Source organism: Solanum lycopersicum, chromosome 4 (genome assembly GCF_036512215.1).
Source record: "Solanum lycopersicum chromosome 4, SLM_r2.1".
In the NCBI taxonomy this organism is placed as follows: Eukaryota; Viridiplantae; Streptophyta; class Magnoliopsida; order Solanales; family Solanaceae; genus Solanum; species Solanum lycopersicum.
Window position 1 is genome coordinate 49227092 of NC_090803.1, and position 20501 is coordinate 49247592.

Below are 20501 nucleotides of genomic sequence, written 5' to 3' on the forward strand. Positions count from 1 at the left end.
ATATGTGTTCACTTAAAAGGATCTGAACTTAAGATATTATAGATGAATGAAGTTGCTCAAAGATTATGATTTGATCATTTAGTATCATCCAAGCAAGCCGTAGGGGCGGACCCACATAGTGTCCGTTGGGTGCTTGAGCACCCATTAACTTCGTTACGAAATATATATATCTATGTAGAAATCGATAAGTATTTGTATAAAATTACATAGAGCACTCAATTAATAAATCATATAGTAGGCCTAATGATTCTAGGATGGGTACTTAAGACTCTTTTAGTATTATTGTACCAAGGTTCGAATCTCATTGTTAACACATATTTTTTAAATTTCACTTCAGAGCACCTACAACCTTAAAATTCTAGATCCGCCTATGGAGCAAGGCTAATATTGAGACAGATACATTGAGCCAAAAGAAAATTAGCATGAACAACTTGACCTATTTGGGCATATCAAAGCGGCCTTTGGTCATAGAAATTTAGACCTTGGAGTCCAAATTTATGTAGTTGGGCATCTCCGATAAAGATTAGGCCCACCTTCATAGAGAAAATCATGACTAAACAATTTTACTGCACCAATTACAATTTTATGTACATATAAATAGTAAAAAATAAACACAAAAATACAACAACAACACAATTAAGTAAATAATGAAAAAGGATTATTAACGTTTCTTAAAGAAAGTTAGCCACCTTTTTAAAAACGGAAGGCACGACGGCTTGACGCTTGTAAGGCTCATGTTGGCATACGTCTTACCTTACAATTTTGACGCCCTTAATGGCAATGTTTTCCTTTTGGTATCATCCTTAAATAGTTTATCCTTTTGAAAATTTTGATCAATTTGTTGGACTTTTGGCTCTGACTCATCATATTGCACATAAAATGTATTACTTCCTCATAGAAACATCGCTAACGGTTGAGCTATATGCTCCATGTCCGTCAATAACTTGTCGAATGCGAGACTCGCGCCTAATAACGAGATTAATAGGTTTTTTTGTGTCATCGATTGCATTTCTCTTTTATAACTTGAAACTATTTTAAAAATAAATTTGTAAAATCTAATTAAATTTTCATAACGGAATAAATTTTTAATCTGACATAAATATATGATCAATCTTTTTTTCGAATACATGAAAACATTTCGTTCCATTTTTTTTTTAAAAAATAAAAAATAAAAAATTGGCAATTGAAGAAATAGAGAAGGTGGTTAATAATGAAGTAAGAGAGAGAAAGAAATTGTGTAACCACCTCTCCTTATATATAAGAAGAAAAAAAAAACAAATTAGAGTTGGTTTGTGTTAAAAAAAATAACAGAATGGCGGAATCAAGCAACCAGGGGGAGCGAATGCAGGCGTTGGCGTTGGTGTCTGCAGATGAACTGAAAAGAGAGTTGCAGAGAAAGGCGAAATGTATAGTTGAAGACGATGATTACACTATTCATGACACTGAAGAAGTCATGGACTGTTTGAGTGCTCTAAAAGACTTGAAATTGAGACCTGCTCCACCTCCTCAATATCTTTGCCCAATTTCTCATCAGCTTATGAAAGACCCTGTTGTTCTCGCTTCTGGACAGGTAATCTTCAATTTCTGCCTTCAAATATTTGAAATTATTTCTAGTTTCATTCACTATTTCTTCATTCTCATTACCAAGAAAAAGAATGCTGCCTATTTAAATTGTATGTTATGAATATAACCAGAGGCGGATTAAAGTTGTTTAAGTGCATCTGCTGATCAATGTCATGTTGTTCATCAAGAAAAAGAAAAAAAAAGGGAATGCCGGGGACGGTTTGGTTATAATTGCTTTCATAGTGTTGTTTGGGAATCTGTACAACTTTTCTAGCAAGGTTTGGTCCATTTGTAGAGTCAAGAGTGCAAATCACAAAGCTACTTCTTACTGATATTCATTGCTAGATACTAGACGTTAAATTAGCTAAGATTTTGGGTTTCGTTTCATTCATCTTTCTACTTAGGATGGTTGTTTTCGTGCAGACATATGACAGACCATTCATTGAAAAGTGGCTCAACAAGGGTAATCGAACTTGCCCTGAAACAAAGGAGCTTCTCTCCAATTTGGATCTCATCCCAAATCTTCTAATGAAAGAACTCATTTCACTCTGGTGCAAGAAGCATGGACTTGAGCTGCCTGATAAGGACCAGGGTATAATCACAGAAGCAGACCGAGATCGTTTTAATTCACTGCTTCACATATTGTCGTCTAATGATGATATCCCGGAGAAGATAAAGGCTGCAGAACAAGTCCGTATGCTGACTAAACAGTTTCCATCTCTACGGGCTTTTTTCGAAGAGGACAGTATTGCTGTTACCAAATTGCTAGATCCTCTAATGTCTGAAAATGTGAATGATCATCCTAAACTACAAGAACATTTGATCACAACAGTTACGAACATCTCAATACATGACGCCAATAAAAAGCTTGTAGCAACAAATCCTGTTGTCATTCCTTTACTTATTGAGTCATTGACGTTTGGAACAATTGAAACAAGAAGCAACTCTGCTGCTGCTCTCTGCACACTATCATCACTTGAGTCAAACAAGTGTATTATAATGAAGGCAGGTGCTCTCGAGCCTTTAGTTAAACTCCTGGATGAGGGACCATTGTTGGCCATGAAAGATGCTGCTGCAGCAATTTATAGTCTCATTCTTGTCAAAGAAAATAGGGCTGTAGCTGTTTTTGAAGGAGTAGTAAAAGTGATTATGAAGAAGATCACTGATCGCATACTCATTGACAAAATGTTAGTCCTTCTTGCTCTACTGTCCAGTTATGACAAAGCTATTGAACAGATGATAAAGCTGGAGGCAGTCTCTTGTCTTCTTAGTATCATTAAGGAGGACAGAAGTGATGAAAGTAAGGAGCACTGCATCACAATTCTTCACACACTGTGTTATAATGATCGAACAAGGTTGAAAGAGATGTGGAGAGATGAGAGTGTTAATGGCGCCATTGCTAATCTTGCCCTAAACGGGACGACTAGAGCCAAGAGGAAGGCCAAAGAAATTGTTGAGCGGATAGACAAATATTTCTCTGATGAGCAAAGTAGTTGAGGCTGAATATATTTTGCATATAAACATTCTTAATCACCCCATGTAAGTGCTGTTGATTCTCATTAGACCGAATTCGTCCTTGTAGGAAAATATAGATTCTTTTGCTTGTACATTAGTGTGAAATCCTGAACATTCTTTGTAGTTTGTGTCACCTTTAAAGACAGATACATCCTGCTTATAATGTTGAGAAGTTGAAATTGCTTTACTATTGGTTTTGCTATCTCCAGTGTGAAAGGTGAAGATATACAAAATATTTTCAGATGGTTCAGTGTTAAATGGATTGTGTTTGGATTTAGTTAATTACAAGAATCAAGTCAAATTATCTTCCTTGCTGATGAATGGGCAGGTTTAGAGTTGCATCAAACATTTAAACCTCATTACCAAGGAGGTGGAATTAGCTCTTACACTAAAAAAAACCCTCTATTGCCCTCTATATTAACCAACTCTAAGACTTCAACTTGTAAGACACACAATTAACTCTAACTGTGTTCATATGATCAGTAACCAAGAAAAGACTTGATAAATTTCTTTATAGATGAGAAACAAAACTCAAGGGATACTTAGCGTATCTTTACAAGCAACAAAAGAGAATTTCAACAAAATGTTCGTGTGTATTAATATTATATATTATGTATAAATGATGTATCAGATATATACACTGTTTATGCGATACTTATACATTGCAAACTCTTAAATTTTAGATATGCTGTGGTCGTTGATGCCTACATTGATCTAGGTGTCAAAATGAGTCAAAACATAGGGAAATCCGCCCAAACAATTGAGAATTTTATTAGTTGATTTAAAATATAATTTGAATTGACTTTAATTTTAACTAATTGAAACATTAAACCATTTTAAAAAAAGAAATTTCAATTGAATTCTACAATTTAAACTCCAATTTCAACCCGTTTTTAAGAAACTTTACGCATATAATTGCATGTAATGTATATTCTTATATTGAATGTATGAATTTCTATTTATTTTATATCTTTAAGATACATTTGTAACTTCTAAATTTAACTTAGATAGTTATCTTTTCCTTTTTTGCTTCACAAACTTATTCTTTGACTTATAAATAGAGTTTATTTCATTAGCTTGTCATATATTATCTCCGTGTATTCACTCAGAGGTCATGAAATTAAAATGACACTATTAGTAGTAAAATAAAGTAAGAGATCTCCATTAGACATATTTTATAAAAAAGAACTCAAATAATACTTTGATAGCATTTGTTTATTTGTTAATAGGGGTATCTGGATACTAATCCATATGAAATAAGAAAACAAAAAATAGTCACAAAATGCAAATATTAATCTTTTCGTTTTTGCAAAGAAGAAAGTAGAGGCTAGAGCTCATATTATTATATTCCAAAAACAAGATTATTTATTTGTGCGCTAAAAATAAAATAACAAGCTCAAACTAGTTAAATGTCAGTCATCCTCAACTTATAAGGACTTTAACTTTGATTTAATATTTTCTAATCGTGTTTTCAAATTAAACAGAAAGATATTTCGGTTTAAAGGAGGGAATGTTAATAACGTGATCACAGATGTGGATTTAGTAGTTGCTTTTATTTAGGATATTTCCTAGTCTTTAGGCTATAGAGCAGTGAAGTCAGTTTTTAGATTCAGAATTATTAGGTATTTTTTTTTTATCAAATAGAGGGTTGTTGTTTTCATCTGTTAAAATTCATATTAGTGAATGGCGGAAGAGAGGAGACGATTGGCGGCGTCGGTGGATGAACTGAAAAGAGAGTTGCAGAGAAGGGTGAATTGTATAGTTGAAAACGCTGATTACACTATTGAAGACATTGATGAAGCAATACATTGTTTGAGTGCTCTAGAAGACTTGAAATTGAGAGCTGCTCCACCCCCTGAATACCTTTGCCCAATTTCTCATCAGCTTATGAAAGACCCTGTTGTTCTTGCTTCTGGACAGGTAAATCTATATACATTTCATTTCATTTGATTCGGAAATTATATCCTCTTTCTTTCTACAGACATATGACAGACCATACATTGAAAACTGGCTCAACAAGGGTAATCGAACCTGCCCTGAAACAAAGGAGCTTCTCCCCAATTCACATCTCATCCCAAATCTTGTTATGAGAAAACTTATTTCACTCTGGTGCAAAGACCATGGAATCGAACATGGTGTAATCCCAGAATCAGACCGACATCATTTCAATTCACTTCTTCAGATATTGTCATCGAATCATGATCTTCCCGAGAAGATAAAAGCTGCAAAACTAGTTCGTATTCTCACTAAAAGCTTTCCACCTCTACGGGCTTTTTTCCAATGGGACACTGTTGCTCTTACTAAATTGCTACATCCTTTAATGTCGGGAAATGTGAATGATCATCCTAAATTACAAGAAGAATTGATCACAACAATTATGAACATCTCATTACATGACCCAAATAAAAAGATTATAGCAACAAATCCTCTTGTCATTCCTTTACTTGTTCAGTCTTTGAAATTCGGAACACTTGAAACAAGAAGCAACTCTGCTGCTGCTCTCTGCACACTATCATCACTTGACTCAAACAAGTCTATTATAACAAAGGCAGGTGCTCTCGAGCCTTTAGTCAAACTCCTCGATGAAGGACCACTCTTGGCCATGAAAGATGCTGCTGCAGCAATTGTTAATCTCGCTGTTGTCAAGGAAAATAGATCTATAGCTGTTTTTGAAGGAGCAGTAAAGGTGATTATGAAGAAGATCACTGATCGCATACTCGTTGATGAATTGTTAGTCCTTCTTTCCATGCTGTCCACTTATGACAAACCTATTGAGCAGATGGTAAAGCTCGATGCAGTCTCTTGTCTACTTAGTATCATTAAGGAGGACACAAGTGATAAAAGCAAAGAGCACTGCATCGCGATTCTTCACACACTGTGTTATAACGACAGAACAAGGTTGCAAGAGATATGGAGAGATGAGAGTGTTAATGGGATCATAGCTAATCTTGCCTTAAATGGGACGACTAGAGCCAAGAGGAAGGCGAAAGAAATTGTTGAGCGGATTGACAAATATTTCTCTGCTGCGCAAACTAGTTGAGGCTGAATTAATCTTTTGCATATGCACATTCTGTTGGAAATTCTTCTACGCCTTTTTCCCTATCCAAAGAAATAATTTTCTCTTGGATTTTCAAGTGGCATAATGTATGTCACTACAACAAAAATGACTATTAGCGGCATTTAATTCTTAATTACCACAAAATATGTATTTTTAGCGGCAATTGTCACTCTTTGTACATGTCCCTAAAGCCTTTAGCTACATTGGTTCAACGACACTTAACTAATGCCGGTAAAGACTTTCGCACTCTTTATTTGTGTCAATATTTAATGCCGCTAAAAGTTGTTTTTGTTGTAGTGTGTCTAAAGCATCAGGGATAATATTCTTCGTGTGCACATCATTTATAGTAAGTTGTTCTTTACCATAGTGCTAGGCATAACTTGACCTGAAACCTAAATGTTTGCTGCTTAGTTCCTTTTTTATTGTTGGAACAGATATAATGCTAAATCGTTTTGGTTTGTTGGTTGTGCGTCAATGTACAAGAAGTTTAAACACAAGTTATTGAAGTAAAACTATTTAGGTTGCAGTCTAATTCACAATAAAGATGTCCATATAAATAGCCAAGTGAAGCATTGGGATCTTGAAGGTCTCCTAATTATATATTTTGATCCTATTGAAGAATTTTGTTTTAGTTTTTTGGCTCAATAATTTGTTTGCACAATTGTTGGATAGGAAGGTACTGTGAGGCTTATTGAATAACAAGAAAATTTTGTCACTAATATAGCCTTCTCTATAACTTCTGAGCCTTGTGAATTTGTCGAAAGGACAGAATCCAGGACATAAAGTTGGCTCTCAGATTTCACTAACAGCTGGATATGGTCCATCGTCTCCACTCTTCAGTAATGGTGAACTTGATCTTGCTAATTGATTGTATCTGTTAAAGAACATTTCTTGATCAATACCTATAGCAAACATATTATAGCAGATGGTGTTTTTGATGTTGTTAGGCTAATGGATAAAAAGTATTAACTTCTATTTTACACAAAAAAAAAGTTCACAAAATTAGGTGAGAAGACAACACATGAGTCAAGTTTGATAATATTTTTGGCTCAACTGATAGAAGAGTGTTATTATCTCAAGGGATTCTTAACCTATCTTTACGCGCAACAAAAGAGAATTTCAACAAGATGGTCGTATGCATTGATCTTGTATTAAATATAAATGATGTATCATCACTAGAGTCAAAACAACTGTATTATAATGAAGGCAGGTGCTCTCGAGCCTTTAGTCAAACTCAATGAAGGACCACTGCTGGCCATGAAAGATGCTGCTCAGCAAATGTTAATCTTGGTGTTGTCAAAGAAAATAGCTCTATAGCTGTTTTTGAAGTACTCGTTGATGAATTGTTAGTCCTTCTTGCCATGCTGTCCACTTATGACAAACCTATTGAGCAGATGGTAAAGCTGGATGTAGTCTCTTGTCTACTTAGTAATCATTAAGGAGGACAAAAGTGATTAAAGCAAAGAGCACTACATCGCAATTCTTCACACACTCTGTTATAACGACAGAACAAGGTTGCAAGAGATATGGAGAGATGAGAGTGTTAATGGGACCATAACTAATCTTTCCCTAAATGGGACGACTAGAGCTAAGAGGAAGGACAAAGAAATTGTTGAGTATATAAACTAGTTGAAGCTGAATCTTTTGCATATGTCTGTAAGTGATGTTGCTTCTCATGAAACGGAAATTCTGAGCATTGTTAGTAGTTTGTCTTCTGTAAAGATAGATACATCCTGCTTTTGGCTTCTCTAATAAACTGTTGAAATAGCTTTGCTATCTCTAGTTCATGCATGTATACAAAATATTTTCAGATGGTTTAGCATTGAATGTATTGTGGCAAATGAAGGAAGGGTGTCTGAATTTAGTCAAATTATCTTCCTTGCTGATGAACTTAGTGTCACATGGATTTTGGCAAATGAAGGACATCAAACATTTAAGCCATTACAAAGAAGGTGGAATTAGCTCTTACACTAAAAGAAAAATGAGCATGACTGGTGCAGTAAGCATATAAAACATTCCTCCTAGATTAGTCGTTATTAATACGAATAAGAGAAACTCTGTTGTAGCCATTTCTCGATCTCTCCTCCTTTGGCGCGAGCCTTCTAGGAGTTGAGATGTTGCAAGTTGTGTCAAAATCTCCCATAGGACAAGTTGTGTGTCTACTTAGGCCTTGCAAGGGGGAGCGAGGCATCTTGAGAAGAATCCAAACATTCTCTTCTGTATCCATATCAAAAAACCAAACAAAAATAGTCACACAATGCAAATATTAATCTTTCTTTTTTCAAAGAAGAAAGTAGAGGCTAGAGCTCATACTATTATTCCAAAAACAAGATTATCTCTTTGTAAAAATTTGTGCTCTGAGGAAAGTAAAATGATAAAGCTCAAACTAGTCAAATGTTATAAGTTGGTCATCCTTTTAACTTACGATTTTTCAACTTATAACCACTTTTACTTAGATCTAATCTAATATTTTACTATTCTATTCCTTATATTTTTTCTAATCCCAAAATATCTTTTTCCAAACAAAACTCTTATTAGCTTCCTTTTTACTCCATATTCGTTTTTCCTACTTTTTTCTATAATGATAGTTTTAAATCAACTACATATTACAATCTCCGTTCTTATATTATTTATATGTAATCCTTATTAAAAAATAAATGTTTCTTAATACTTGTTCCGTCCAAAATTACTTATCCACTATACTATTTTGGGATGTTCAAATATACTTGACTATTTTATTTTTACAATGGATAATTTACAATTCGTTCCTAATTTACTCTTATCATTAATTATAATTATTTTCCTATTACATTTTTTTCAAAACATTGGATTTATTATATGCAAATGTGATATAATAAAATTATCTTTCTATTTTTAGTTTTTTAAGAAGTGTGCAAAGTCAATAATGAACAAGCATTGTTGCTCATAGAGAGTATTTATCATTTCACAAAAAAAAATGCATAAATGACATTATTCTTACTATTTTACCTTTGATAGTTATTAACCTTGAAAATATATATTTGACTAGGGATAACAAATACTTGGATTGAATTGGATTTGGATGGGTTGAATATGGATTGAGAAAAAATGGTTTTGCTTACGATCCATCCAAATATAATATGGACAAATATGAATTTGGTCAAATATGGTTTGAACAAAATGGTTCTAACCCATTTAAATAAATTTATTTTTAAAAAAAATAATTTACCCTTCCCTACATGCACCCCACCCCACCCCACCCCACCCCGACCTTCCATCAACCGATTTTTTTTTTTTGGAAAAACAAAAAAAACATTGTTTTTCAAAAAAAATAAAATTACCCCTTGTCCCTCGGACACCCCCCTTCCACCAACCTACCCCCTAAGATTTTTTTGTTTTTCAAAAATAAAAAAAAATTGATCTAAAAAAAAATTATCCCCCCTCGCCCGCCCCCCAACCTTCCACCAACCGACTCCTAAATTTTTTTGTTTTCAAAAATTTTTTTTTGTTACATTTCTCACTTACGTGGACTGAATTTGAATTCTCATATGAACCCATTTTGTCTATATTTGTATGAGTTTAAATAGGTTGAACCCTTTAAGAAAATGAAAGAAAATATGAGTGATCCATTTAATTTAATATGGGCAATACTAATGTTGCTAAAGGCTTTAGGGAGATATACAAAGAGTGAAAATTGCTCTTAAAAATACATATTTAGTGGCTATTAAAAATTAAATATTCATAATGATCATTTTTATTGTAGTACTATATTTAACCAGCATAGAAATATCATAAAATCAATTCATATTCATTTATTAAAAAATTGACTTTTAAGAGAGCACTAAATAAATTGCAATGACAAACTAGTTATATTCATCTATTAAAAAGTTAGACTTTTAAGTGAACACTAAATAAGTTGCAATGACAAACTAGTTATCATACAAAATAATTTGAGCATAGTATAAAATTAATTTTAGTAGAAAACTTACTCTTTTATATCCAGGAAGTAGATGAGGAGGAATTTTGTAGAGATCTTCATCCACAGGTTTAGGGTTAGTGGGCCGCTGGGCTGTCTGTCTTTGAGGCCCACTTGTTTTCTCTACTTTTCCACCACACCTCTTCTTATTTATTGCTGCTCCTTTTGTCTGTATTATTTACAAATATTATATTAATTACTTCATATTCGTTTCTTTCATAATATTCATAAATAAATTGATATGCCTACCTTTTTTACGTACAATTTTGTTTTTGGAATGATTGTATAAAAGAACATCAAATATGTAGTCGTTATAAACAGTACGTCCTCTTTGATTTGACTGAATATAAAATTTAAAAAATAAAAAGAAAATTTTAAATTTTGTAGGGTTAATTTAAAGATTTATGTAATCATTAAATTTTATGACCTTGTACTTGTTGTTTAGAATATTTTAAATTTTAGGAATTATGTAATTAATACGAAATCACAATCTTTCCTTCTTAGATTTGTAATTACATCAATCGTTTAAAAAGTAATATAAATTAGATACATTAATATGTAGCTCCGATACATTATAACATATACCGAATACATAAAAACTATCTCGGATAAATTATAGAATGAACCCGACACATAATTAATATAGCTTGGATACATTAATTACTGACTCGAATACATTAATATATAGCTCAGATACATTAAAGAAATACGAAATTTCAATTTTTTTAAAAATGTATGAAAATTAAAAATAAAAAAAAGCATAATACATATTTTTAAATATTTTTTCTTAAATTTTATATCCTCAAATATACATACAACTTTGCTTTAAAAGAGCAATATATCAAAATACATAGTCAAATAATGTGATTGATTATATTTAATGTACGAGTTATTACATAACAACCGATCTGCAGCAATGTTATTTTTGTAATCTCTTATAATTTTTGTATACAAAGTAGAAAATGGTAAATTTTAATGCCAAAAAAATTAAATTCTTATTCGATTAAGACAAGTTTAAATGTATAACTGTCAAGAGTTATCCCACTCCATCCGAGCTAAGTGTCAGGTCGGGTTAACCCATTTTTTAAGTGGAACAGAAAACGTTCGGCCTAACCTATAAGTACGTGGGCTTGCTGGGTCAGTCCATTTTTTAAAAATATTATATATTTTTATTATAATTATTAAATTACATTATAAATTATAATTTAATATATTATCATAAATATCAACAAAACAATATTACATGGTGTTAATGTTACTACTTATTAATCAAATCCACAAATAAAATTATTTTTATAATATTTATCAAGTTTTTTCTAAAAGTAAAAGTATAAATATCTAAATAGAAATAATAACTTAATTGTTTTGAGTTTGTACTCACTTTAAATTTAAATCTTAATATTATATTATATTTTTAATTAATTTTTATTGACCTACAGACAGACTCTATCGATATTTCTCAAGTCCCTCAAATCAGCAGATTTATTCAGATCAGACTAAAAAATTCTATTTCTTAAATGAGCTCCAAAAATCTTAATCCACCCCTCTTAAATCTCGAATTAAGCCAGATCGACTCAACGAACCTAACCTACATTGACAGCTCTATTTAAACTTAAAGAAATCTCAACATACCCAAATTGAGAAATAGTTAAACAAAATGACAATATGTTACTTTTCTTTTCACGAAAAAAGAAGGATATGCAAGTACTATAGCATTAATATTAGAATATCATATCACATGATAGACAGTTGGTGAAGATGTACATATATATATATTTGAATAATTGGCACTATGCATAAAAACACATCTCACTCCAAGTTCGAGGCAAATAATATTGCTAAAGTCAAGCATCAATTTTTGACTTCCAAGTCCAATGTTGAAATGGGGTTGAGTTTCTTGGGATTTTTGCTACTTCCAATGACTCTTTTTGGTTCAGTATTCAAAGAAATGCCATTTTATTATTTTGACATAATAGTTGTTCTCTATGTTAATTAAATTATTTGATATACAATGTCAACATACTATCATGACTATATCATATATTTCTTTCTTGGGGTCCATATATTGGTCCAAATATTATTCACATCTGCAAACTATATTTGTTGTATTTTTGACTTTTAATAAGAACAAGAAATTATTTATTCCTTTTCCCTTTTAGCTTATTCCTTTCATTTTTGAGCAATTATTTAATTTTATTTTTTCAATTGATATCGTTGATAAATTGTACGTACTTTTTAGCTTCTTGAATTTATTTCAAATAAAAGATACAAATAAACTGATATAGCTTCTTAAATTCGTTTCAAATAAAAAATGCAAACAAACTGATATAGCCTTTTGAATTCGTTTCAAATAAAAAATACAAACAAACTGATAGAAAGAATATTTTTCTCTTAATATATCTTTATTTAGTATCTCAACATAGTATGAAATATTAATCAAGTTTATTATTTAATTGAGATAATGGTAAATATAGAAAAATATTTTAATTGTAAGGCTATTAAATATCTATCTTAGAAGTATGCAGAACCCCTCCAAAACAAATAATATATGGACTGAAGAAAGCTTTTGGGGTTTGGTGTTTAAATACTATATATATAACTTTGTCAATGATACTAACAAAACCTTTAATAAAATTAAAATTAGTGTAAAAAATATATATGAAGGTTTTGTTTTTCACAAACGTCTAAACTAAATCTTTAACATCATCCGCTCTTTACAAATACAAATATACACACCAAAGAAATCTAAGTTATCATCAAGACCTCTTGTCCAAGGAGTGTCAATCTTACATTTTTCTATTGAAAAATTAACGGAAGGAAAGAAGTATTGAAAACACTTTGAATTTGATGCAAATTATTAGTTTATTTTAAATTATTGATAGCCTTAAAAATACGTCTCTTTTTGACTGACTAAACTTATAAGATACACCTCTACCAAAGGATAGCAAATTTTTGTTGGAGCAACAAACTCCTCTAAACATGAAGAGAATTTGAGGATATATTTCACTGATATTACAAAATCATATATAAAATATTTTGACGATGAAATTAATAATTTCACCCTATATCTATTTTTAATGAGTATAAATTTTGACTCAACCACGACATATCCAAAGATGCTAAAAGGGCAAAAATATACTAACCTTTGTGTGAGGAAGATTATTAGGGATAGCATAAAATTGAGTTTTGTGGAAATAGAGTTGTTGTGAAGAAGAATGATGAATCAAGCCAGCTTGTCTAGCAGATTCAAAATACTGAGTAATTGGCAGCTCATTTGCTTTATCCCAATCTCCAAATACTGGAATTTGAACTCCACTTGATCTTCTACATGACTCCTACATTAATATTTCTACATCAACAAAATGCTTTTATAGAAAATAAAATTATTGCATATAGAGAAGATGAACTTACCATTTCTATCATCACCATACAATGAATTTAATATGGGGAAACAATTTCTTCTTCTTCAACTCTTGTCAGCTACAAGATGAAGTTTAGTTTGTTGGTTGTGTGAGTGGGACATGCCATGAGGAGCTACCTATCTATATATAATTCCTCTATTTTAATTTACTTTGACTATTGGTACTTTTAAGTAGTTTCTCCATTTTATTTTACGTGTCATTATTTGATATCATATATTATATTTTTTTTTATAAAAGAAAGATTTTATAAATTTCTGGTTTGAGATAGTTCTTTTTTTATTTTTTTAAAAGATATTTAAATAGTTATAAATTATTTCGTGAAAGGTATATAAGAAGAATTTAAAATTAAATTCTTTTTGAAACGGATGAAAAAGAAATAAATAAAATGACACAAATGAATTTTTTAATATTTCATTTATCCCTTAGTACTTGTCCATTTTGACAAATCAAGAAATGACAAAAAAAAATTATCTATTATATTCTCAATTAATTACTTTGGAAAAGATAGAACCTCTTAATTAATAGAAGTAAAATGATAAATTCACTACATCAATTATTTTTTTCTTAATAGGTGTTCAATACAAAAGTTGACAAGTAATTAATGACAGACATCATATCTCAATTTATATGATATCGTTTGACTTGATGCAATTTTTTTAAAAAAATTGTCATCTAAAAACAAATCTAAAAGATTTTTTGTGATTGTAAATAATTTTATTAGGGTTAAAAGAGAAATTTAAAATTAAATTATCTCTAATTACATAAATATAGTATTTTTTGGGATAAACTAAAATAGATATATGTGCCACTAAATTGGGACTATGAAAATGATACTAGGGTTGGTACGATATTTTTTTTTAATTTGCTAAAAATAAATAAATTATAATTGTAAGCATAAGGTCAAATATAAATAAAGAAAGCGAAGGAGTAGATTTCAAATAAGGTTGGTAGTAGTACCATCTACATTTAAAATATCAAGTAAATGTTTCCCACCTTTACGAGAAAGTAATGAAAACAGCCTCCACCAAACGTTCCACTTCCAATATACCTATTTATTGACATGGATTATACCTTTCTTTTTCACTATGAAATTAGTGAACTTCATTTATTTATTTTTGACAATTTTTTTTTAATTTGCTAAAAATATATAAATTAAAACAGGAAAAACAATAGAATTGATTGAAAAGTGGTAACAGAAGTATGTTGGAAAAAGAGATTGATTAATAATGTAAAAAGACAAAAGATTTTAAAAAAACAAAAAGTTTTTTTTAAAAAAAGGACAAAGAGTGTTGTCAGTGTTTAACGTGCATGTGAACAGTGGGGGAGTTGACAATATTTATATATGTCCTCGGTGCACACATACTGGAGATGATCTGATCAGCGGCTTAGCCAAGTGATAGTTTAATTAGATATCTTTCGTTAAAAAAAAAAATTATAAATAAATGATGTAATATATAAAAATAATTGAATAATATATTTTATATATTTTTAACATGATAATTTATTATTTTAAAAAATTATTTATAAAATTTTTAACTTTACTACTAAATTTAATCTACTTGTTCAACTTTTCAACACTAATTTCAGATGCACGCAACAACACACAAAAAGGCACCGTTTGTTGCGCCTAAAAGCTAGTAAGAAAGGCTATATTGTTGACCTAATCAAAAACAACATTTTTGACAATAAAGTGTGTTTGGTTTGGTTGAAAATGTTTTTCATGTTTAATGAATTTTCAGCAGCATTTGATAAGTAAATAAGAAAATATTATTTTAAAAATATTTATATATGAGGAATCTAATTAAATACATAGTTTATAGGATTATTGAATATTGTTTTACTAATTTTTTGAAAGTGCAGTCACATGTAAACAAACACATATTACATCAAAATAAAGTCACAATCTAAAATTTTACATGTTACAATTGTTCGTTCCAAAACTTTTAGAAAAAGAAACCTTCAAACAATCTCCGCACAAACTTAAGTGGAATTGGAAAAGGAACAAGGAGAAGAAGCAAAAGAAATGTCTGCAAGATGTTATGGAGGCGAGTAAAGACGGGGAGTGGGGGATTCAGGGTGAGATGGTCAAGGGGAGAAGGTTGGGCTGGTGGGCGGGTAGCGAAGAAATAATAAAATCAAAACCCGTATGAGTTAATTTTAAAAAAAATAGTTTTTTATAAAATAAAACATTTTTAACTTCTAAGTTGAAAAATGAAACTTAGGGGAGTACCTACTTTTAACTTTTAATTTTCTTTAAGGTTATTTTAACTTATTTAAGTTACTGTAACTTTGTCAAACGCTCTCAAAAGTTAAAAATGTGGTAAAAGTTTAGTTGACAGACTTATAAACTAAATCCGAACAAGTTGTCATTCTGTAACTTATTTTTCCTACTTTTATTAAATAAGCTTTTTAAATAATTTGATCAATCAAACATAGAAAAATTCTGTCCATACCAAAAAACACAAATATGACTTTTTCAAATGCCAACTCACTAATTCTAGTTCAATACTTGATCTATGTGGTCCAATTGATTGCACATGTTTTCAGTTTCACACTGGTCAACCTGCGGAATGTGGTATGAAAAGAAATATTTTTTTCAAAAAGAAATCAATTTTCTCATGATTAATTGCTACGAATGAAAAACATGTTCGGAGCGAAAACATTTTTTTTTTTGAATTATTAAAATAGCTTCTATGGTAAAATCATTGTATAGGAAGATGAAAACTTTTGTGCTTACATACATAAGCACTTCTTCTAGCTCTTACACACAGGGGCAAATCCACCTGCACTTAGGGTGCATGTGCACCTAGTAACTTTTTTTAAAAAAATTCTATGCATATGTATTGATAGTTGATAAAATGAACAGATGTTAAATTGTGCATCTTAATAACCAAAAGTTGCTCTGGGTACACTAGTAGAATGCGCGAATTCTTTGTGCAGTTTGATTCCCAGCGGAAGCAACAATTTTTTTGCTTTAAATTTTGAAGCATTTTCTTTGAGAAAATTATCTAAATGGTCCTTAATATATGGGGTTGCCTTATTTTGATCCTTGATATATTTTGCATGATCCATATAGTCCTTAATGCATTATAAAAAGTACTCAATTTGATCTTTCCCCTTAAAGTAAAAAGTCATCAAAATTTGTGTGTTAAGTTTAAACTTGAGTTCCACTGAAAAATAAATTCAAAATTTTTTTCGTTACCCTTCTAAGCCATAGCCGAAAAGCTTGTCCAATTTTCTACTTCTTCATCACAATCAAATTTCACTTTCTTAGAAATTCCAAAAATATACATAAAAAAGTGATTTGTGGCAAAAAAACAACCCCAAATTAAAACTCGTTTTGCCGCCTCATTTGGCCCCACCCCCTTTCTAAATACCCTTTTTTGTAATCCGATTTCATTCCTCTCTAATTGAATCTAAAAACAAATAGTTTTCGCTACCACATTTTTTAACAATATAAAAGGCTTCAAAATTAAAGTCATACTCCTATTATCTCTGTGTAAATTGGTAAGTTTTTCTTTATAAGTTATTTTTTTACAATAATTTGTTGTTGATTCTTGTGTTTTGAGATGGATAGATTTTTGAGAAAAATAGTTCTTCTCAACCAAGAGTTAGTTTCAAAGACATGGTATAAGGGTTCATTTTCTAGATAATTGGAGTATAATACGAAAAAAAGATGTTGTATTTTGCTTATGTTGTTAACGTTACACTTGCTACTCCTAGCCTTACCATTGAGTCACTCATAGTAGTGCACCCCCTATCTTTAAATTCTGGTTCGCCTCTGCTTACACACTTAAGAAGAGAACCAGTGTTGTCGTTTAACTTGACTTCAAATTTGGATTTGGCTATAATAATTCTCAAAGCCTTCACCTGATTTTAGAAACCAAAAATCTTAAATACTTCATTCCTTGTTTTGTGCATCATTTTTAAAAGAAAAATACAAGTGTCTAGTGTGATTTTGCTCTATCATTCGAATTCGCGAGAAATCTGTAATTTGCATTGCCACTTCAACAGAAATATTTTTACGTTTTAAGTAGGAAGATGTAATCTGAATCCTCGACAACTATGAGAAGAATATATTTCCTAAAGAAAACGCAAACAAGTTATGCGCTCGAAATAATTTTTCTTCTTTTGCATTTCTGTTTAAGTGTTGTTGTGCCCCATTATTCTTGCGAAGACGGATTTCAACATGTGACAACTCTTTTAGGTGGTTTAGATGAGAAGAGTTCTCATATAACAAATTAAGATGCGTTAGGACACCATTCTAAACTAATTTATATATAACTTATGTTTAACTAGTTTACATCATAGAGATCGGGTTCAATTCAAGTTACCTCTTAAAAACACTTTTTGAGGTCCACAAATGTGGGTCTCTTTGCTTGATTTATTTATGCGGGGATTCAAGTGATAAAGATAAAAGTTTAGTTTACTAAGCCAAAAATAGATGATCAAGTGTAATACCTGAGTTCGAACATACGAATACTTAGTACTTAGCCTAAAACCCATCTTGAAATTCTAGTACTAGGTTACACGAGCCATGGATAGTGTCCGTTCCATTAGTTCAAAGAGATTGTTTCATGTCTTAGTTCCATGAAGAATCTTCATGAGTCATGGAGCATGATACGAGCCGTGGAAGGCCCACCTGAGCTCAATCCTATAGAGATTTTCATTTAGCATGAGTTCCACAGGTCGCTCCACAATCAACAAAATGGATTCTTGAATGAAATAAAAAAGTTGTCTAAATTTTCTGAGTTCCACGAAAGGCGTCCATGGGTCGTGGATCACTTCACGAGTTGTGGATGGTCCTGAAGGGCTCAACCTGACATAATTTTTTTTGAAGTTATTTACATCTCTTCATTATTTCCTTTGTCTTAACCTCGACATTTTAGCTGCTATTCCCTTAGATTTCTCCCATTTTCTCCCCAAACTTGTTTAGGGTTTAGGGTTTACGATTTAGAGTTTAGGGCTTAAGGTTTAGGGTTTAGCAAAACTCAAAAAGAGAAAAATCAAGGGCTTCAAGCTTCTCAATCAAACTCATTTCAAGAACTCTTGTTCTTCTAGGATATGAGACTACCATTATGAGGAACTAAGGCATTCCTAATACCCTGTATTTACAACTTCAGTGAGTAAGATCAAAATAGGTCTTTTATCCTATCACGATCCAAGAGTATCTCATAGAAGTGACATGGTGCCTAGAGCCATGAGTGATTCCAAACTAACCACATGACATAGCATGACACTAAGATATCATATGCAACTAAACCAACATTCAAATTCAAAATAAACTAAACATGTAAAATAGAGAAAATCTAAATACAACAACTCATGATTGGAAATACTAATGTTTGAAATAGACTCTAACATAAGTGAGCCGCTAGGACAAATCCCTAGGTTGCTTAAATTGTCTGAAATAAAAGTAAGGCCCGAATGAACTTATGAAATCATAAATGGTATGTCTCCAAACCATAAGGACTCACTAAAGTGCTGTAAGACTAATAAGATTTTGTACTAACCAAGCGTTTGATGAGATGTGTCAGATGCTATTGTCATGCCCCAAGCCTACACCTTGGACGTGACCTGCACCCAATGACCATTGCTGGCCTTGAGAGGACCTTGACCTGACTTACTTATCTCATCAGAAGACTTATATATAAGAAATATTTCTCATAAAAATAACTTCAAATAGATATCTGGGCCAAAATGACACTTAAGTCTCACATACAATATATGAAACGCAATTAAAGAGAGACTCAAAAACTTAAACTGTCTGACTGTCTATAAAGCCTCTATCATACTAAGATGGATGTTGGGACATACACCACAACATCCTATAAGTAAAGACTAGAAAGCAATCACTACAAAAAAACCCCAAATTACCAACAAATTTTACTAACAACTTAAGCTGGTTAGTATTATTACTAACAAATTATCAACATATTTCTAACTGACTTATATTTTAAAACATAACAATGAAATTCTAAAAAATTACCAATCAAAATCTTACTGAGTACTTTAGATAGTAAATACGGCGGGAAAAAATGGCGCCAAATTTAGCAACATTCTATTAATGGATTACCAACTGAAATATTACTAACGTACACCTTTTGTTGGTAATAATACCAACGAAGTATATATTGGTTGGTAAATATGACCAAAAATTGTTTATATAGTTTATTAACATATTACCAATGAATTACTAACCAAATATTTACCAACGACTGGATTGTGTTGCTAAATTTACCAACCAAATATAAATATGTTGGTAAAAGTAACAAAATGTAATTTGTTGGTAAACTTGCCAACCAATATCCAATTTGTTGGAAATTTTGCTGATAAATAAATATTGTAGTTAGTAAATTACTACAATCATTAAAATAGTTGGTAATATACCAAGTGATCATTAATTAATTGGTAAAATTTTACCAATATATTAATTATTAGTTGGTAATATTGCATATGAATGTTTAGTTGAATAGTAACTATTAATAAATGTGATAAAATTTATTGGTAAATTATTAATTACTAATTTATATTTGAATAGTTGATAAATTTATTCATTGAAGTTAATTCTTTTGGTCAATCTACGTCTAATGTTGAGGCTTCCATATTCAGTTTGTGTCGTTAGACGTTTTAACTTTTAACTTTTAGTCAAAACTTGCCTTTGGTCAATTTTTTTTAATAAACATGCTCAGATTAAAACTATGTCAGTTTCATTAGTTTTGAAAGACCATGTCATTTTTTATCTAACAGGAAGGTTTCAAGTTTTGAGGTTCTCATTTTTTGTTTGTGCCGTTGATGTACCGTGGTTTCACGGTACTTTCAATGCTTTTGCCTTAAGTTTAGTGTGTGTCTAAGACCTTTTTGTAGTAGTTTTAATGTATTTTTCTCTTTGTTTGCACGAAAACTGTCCAAAATGAAAACGCAGGAAGAACTTTGCTGAAATTGCAGAAGTGATGACCTACGGAACTATTGATGGTCCGTAGGTGGC

At 31.1% G+C, this 20501-nt stretch overlaps 3 protein-coding genes across 3 annotated transcripts; 2 read left to right on the forward strand and 1 right to left on the reverse strand.

Annotated features, from left to right (window-relative positions):
* The first annotated feature begins 1242 nt into the window (after positions 1 to 1242).
* Positions 1243 to 3168, forward strand: LOC101259432 (U-box domain-containing protein 9-like). Its single transcript, XM_004237595.5, has 2 exons — positions 1243 to 1570; positions 1987 to 3168. The coding sequence occupies exons 1-2, from the start codon at positions 1313 to 1315 to the stop codon at positions 3058 to 3060; spliced, it is 1332 nt and encodes a 443-aa protein (XP_004237643.2). The 5' UTR covers positions 1243 to 1312; the 3' UTR covers positions 3061 to 3168.
* A 1485-nt stretch (positions 3169 to 4653) lies between these two features.
* Positions 4654 to 6382, forward strand: LOC101259147 (U-box domain-containing protein 9-like). The gene is made up of 2 exons (XM_004237594.5): positions 4654 to 4998; positions 5060 to 6382. The coding sequence occupies exons 1-2, from the start codon at positions 4762 to 4764 to the stop codon at positions 6116 to 6118; spliced, it is 1296 nt and encodes a 431-aa protein (XP_004237642.1). The 5' UTR covers positions 4654 to 4761; the 3' UTR covers positions 6119 to 6382.
* A 1614-nt stretch (positions 6383 to 7996) lies between these two features.
* On the reverse strand, positions 7997 to 13650 carry LOC101243779 (uncharacterized). The gene is made up of 4 exons (XM_004237453.5): positions 13503 to 13650; positions 13235 to 13426; positions 10105 to 10260; positions 7997 to 8353 (listed from the first exon to the last, which is right to left on the reverse strand). The coding sequence occupies exons 1-4, from the start codon at positions 13518 to 13520 to the stop codon at positions 8300 to 8302; spliced, it is 420 nt and encodes a 139-aa protein (XP_004237501.1). The 5' UTR covers positions 13521 to 13650; the 3' UTR covers positions 7997 to 8299.
* Positions 13651 to 20501: the final 6851 nt, after the last annotated feature.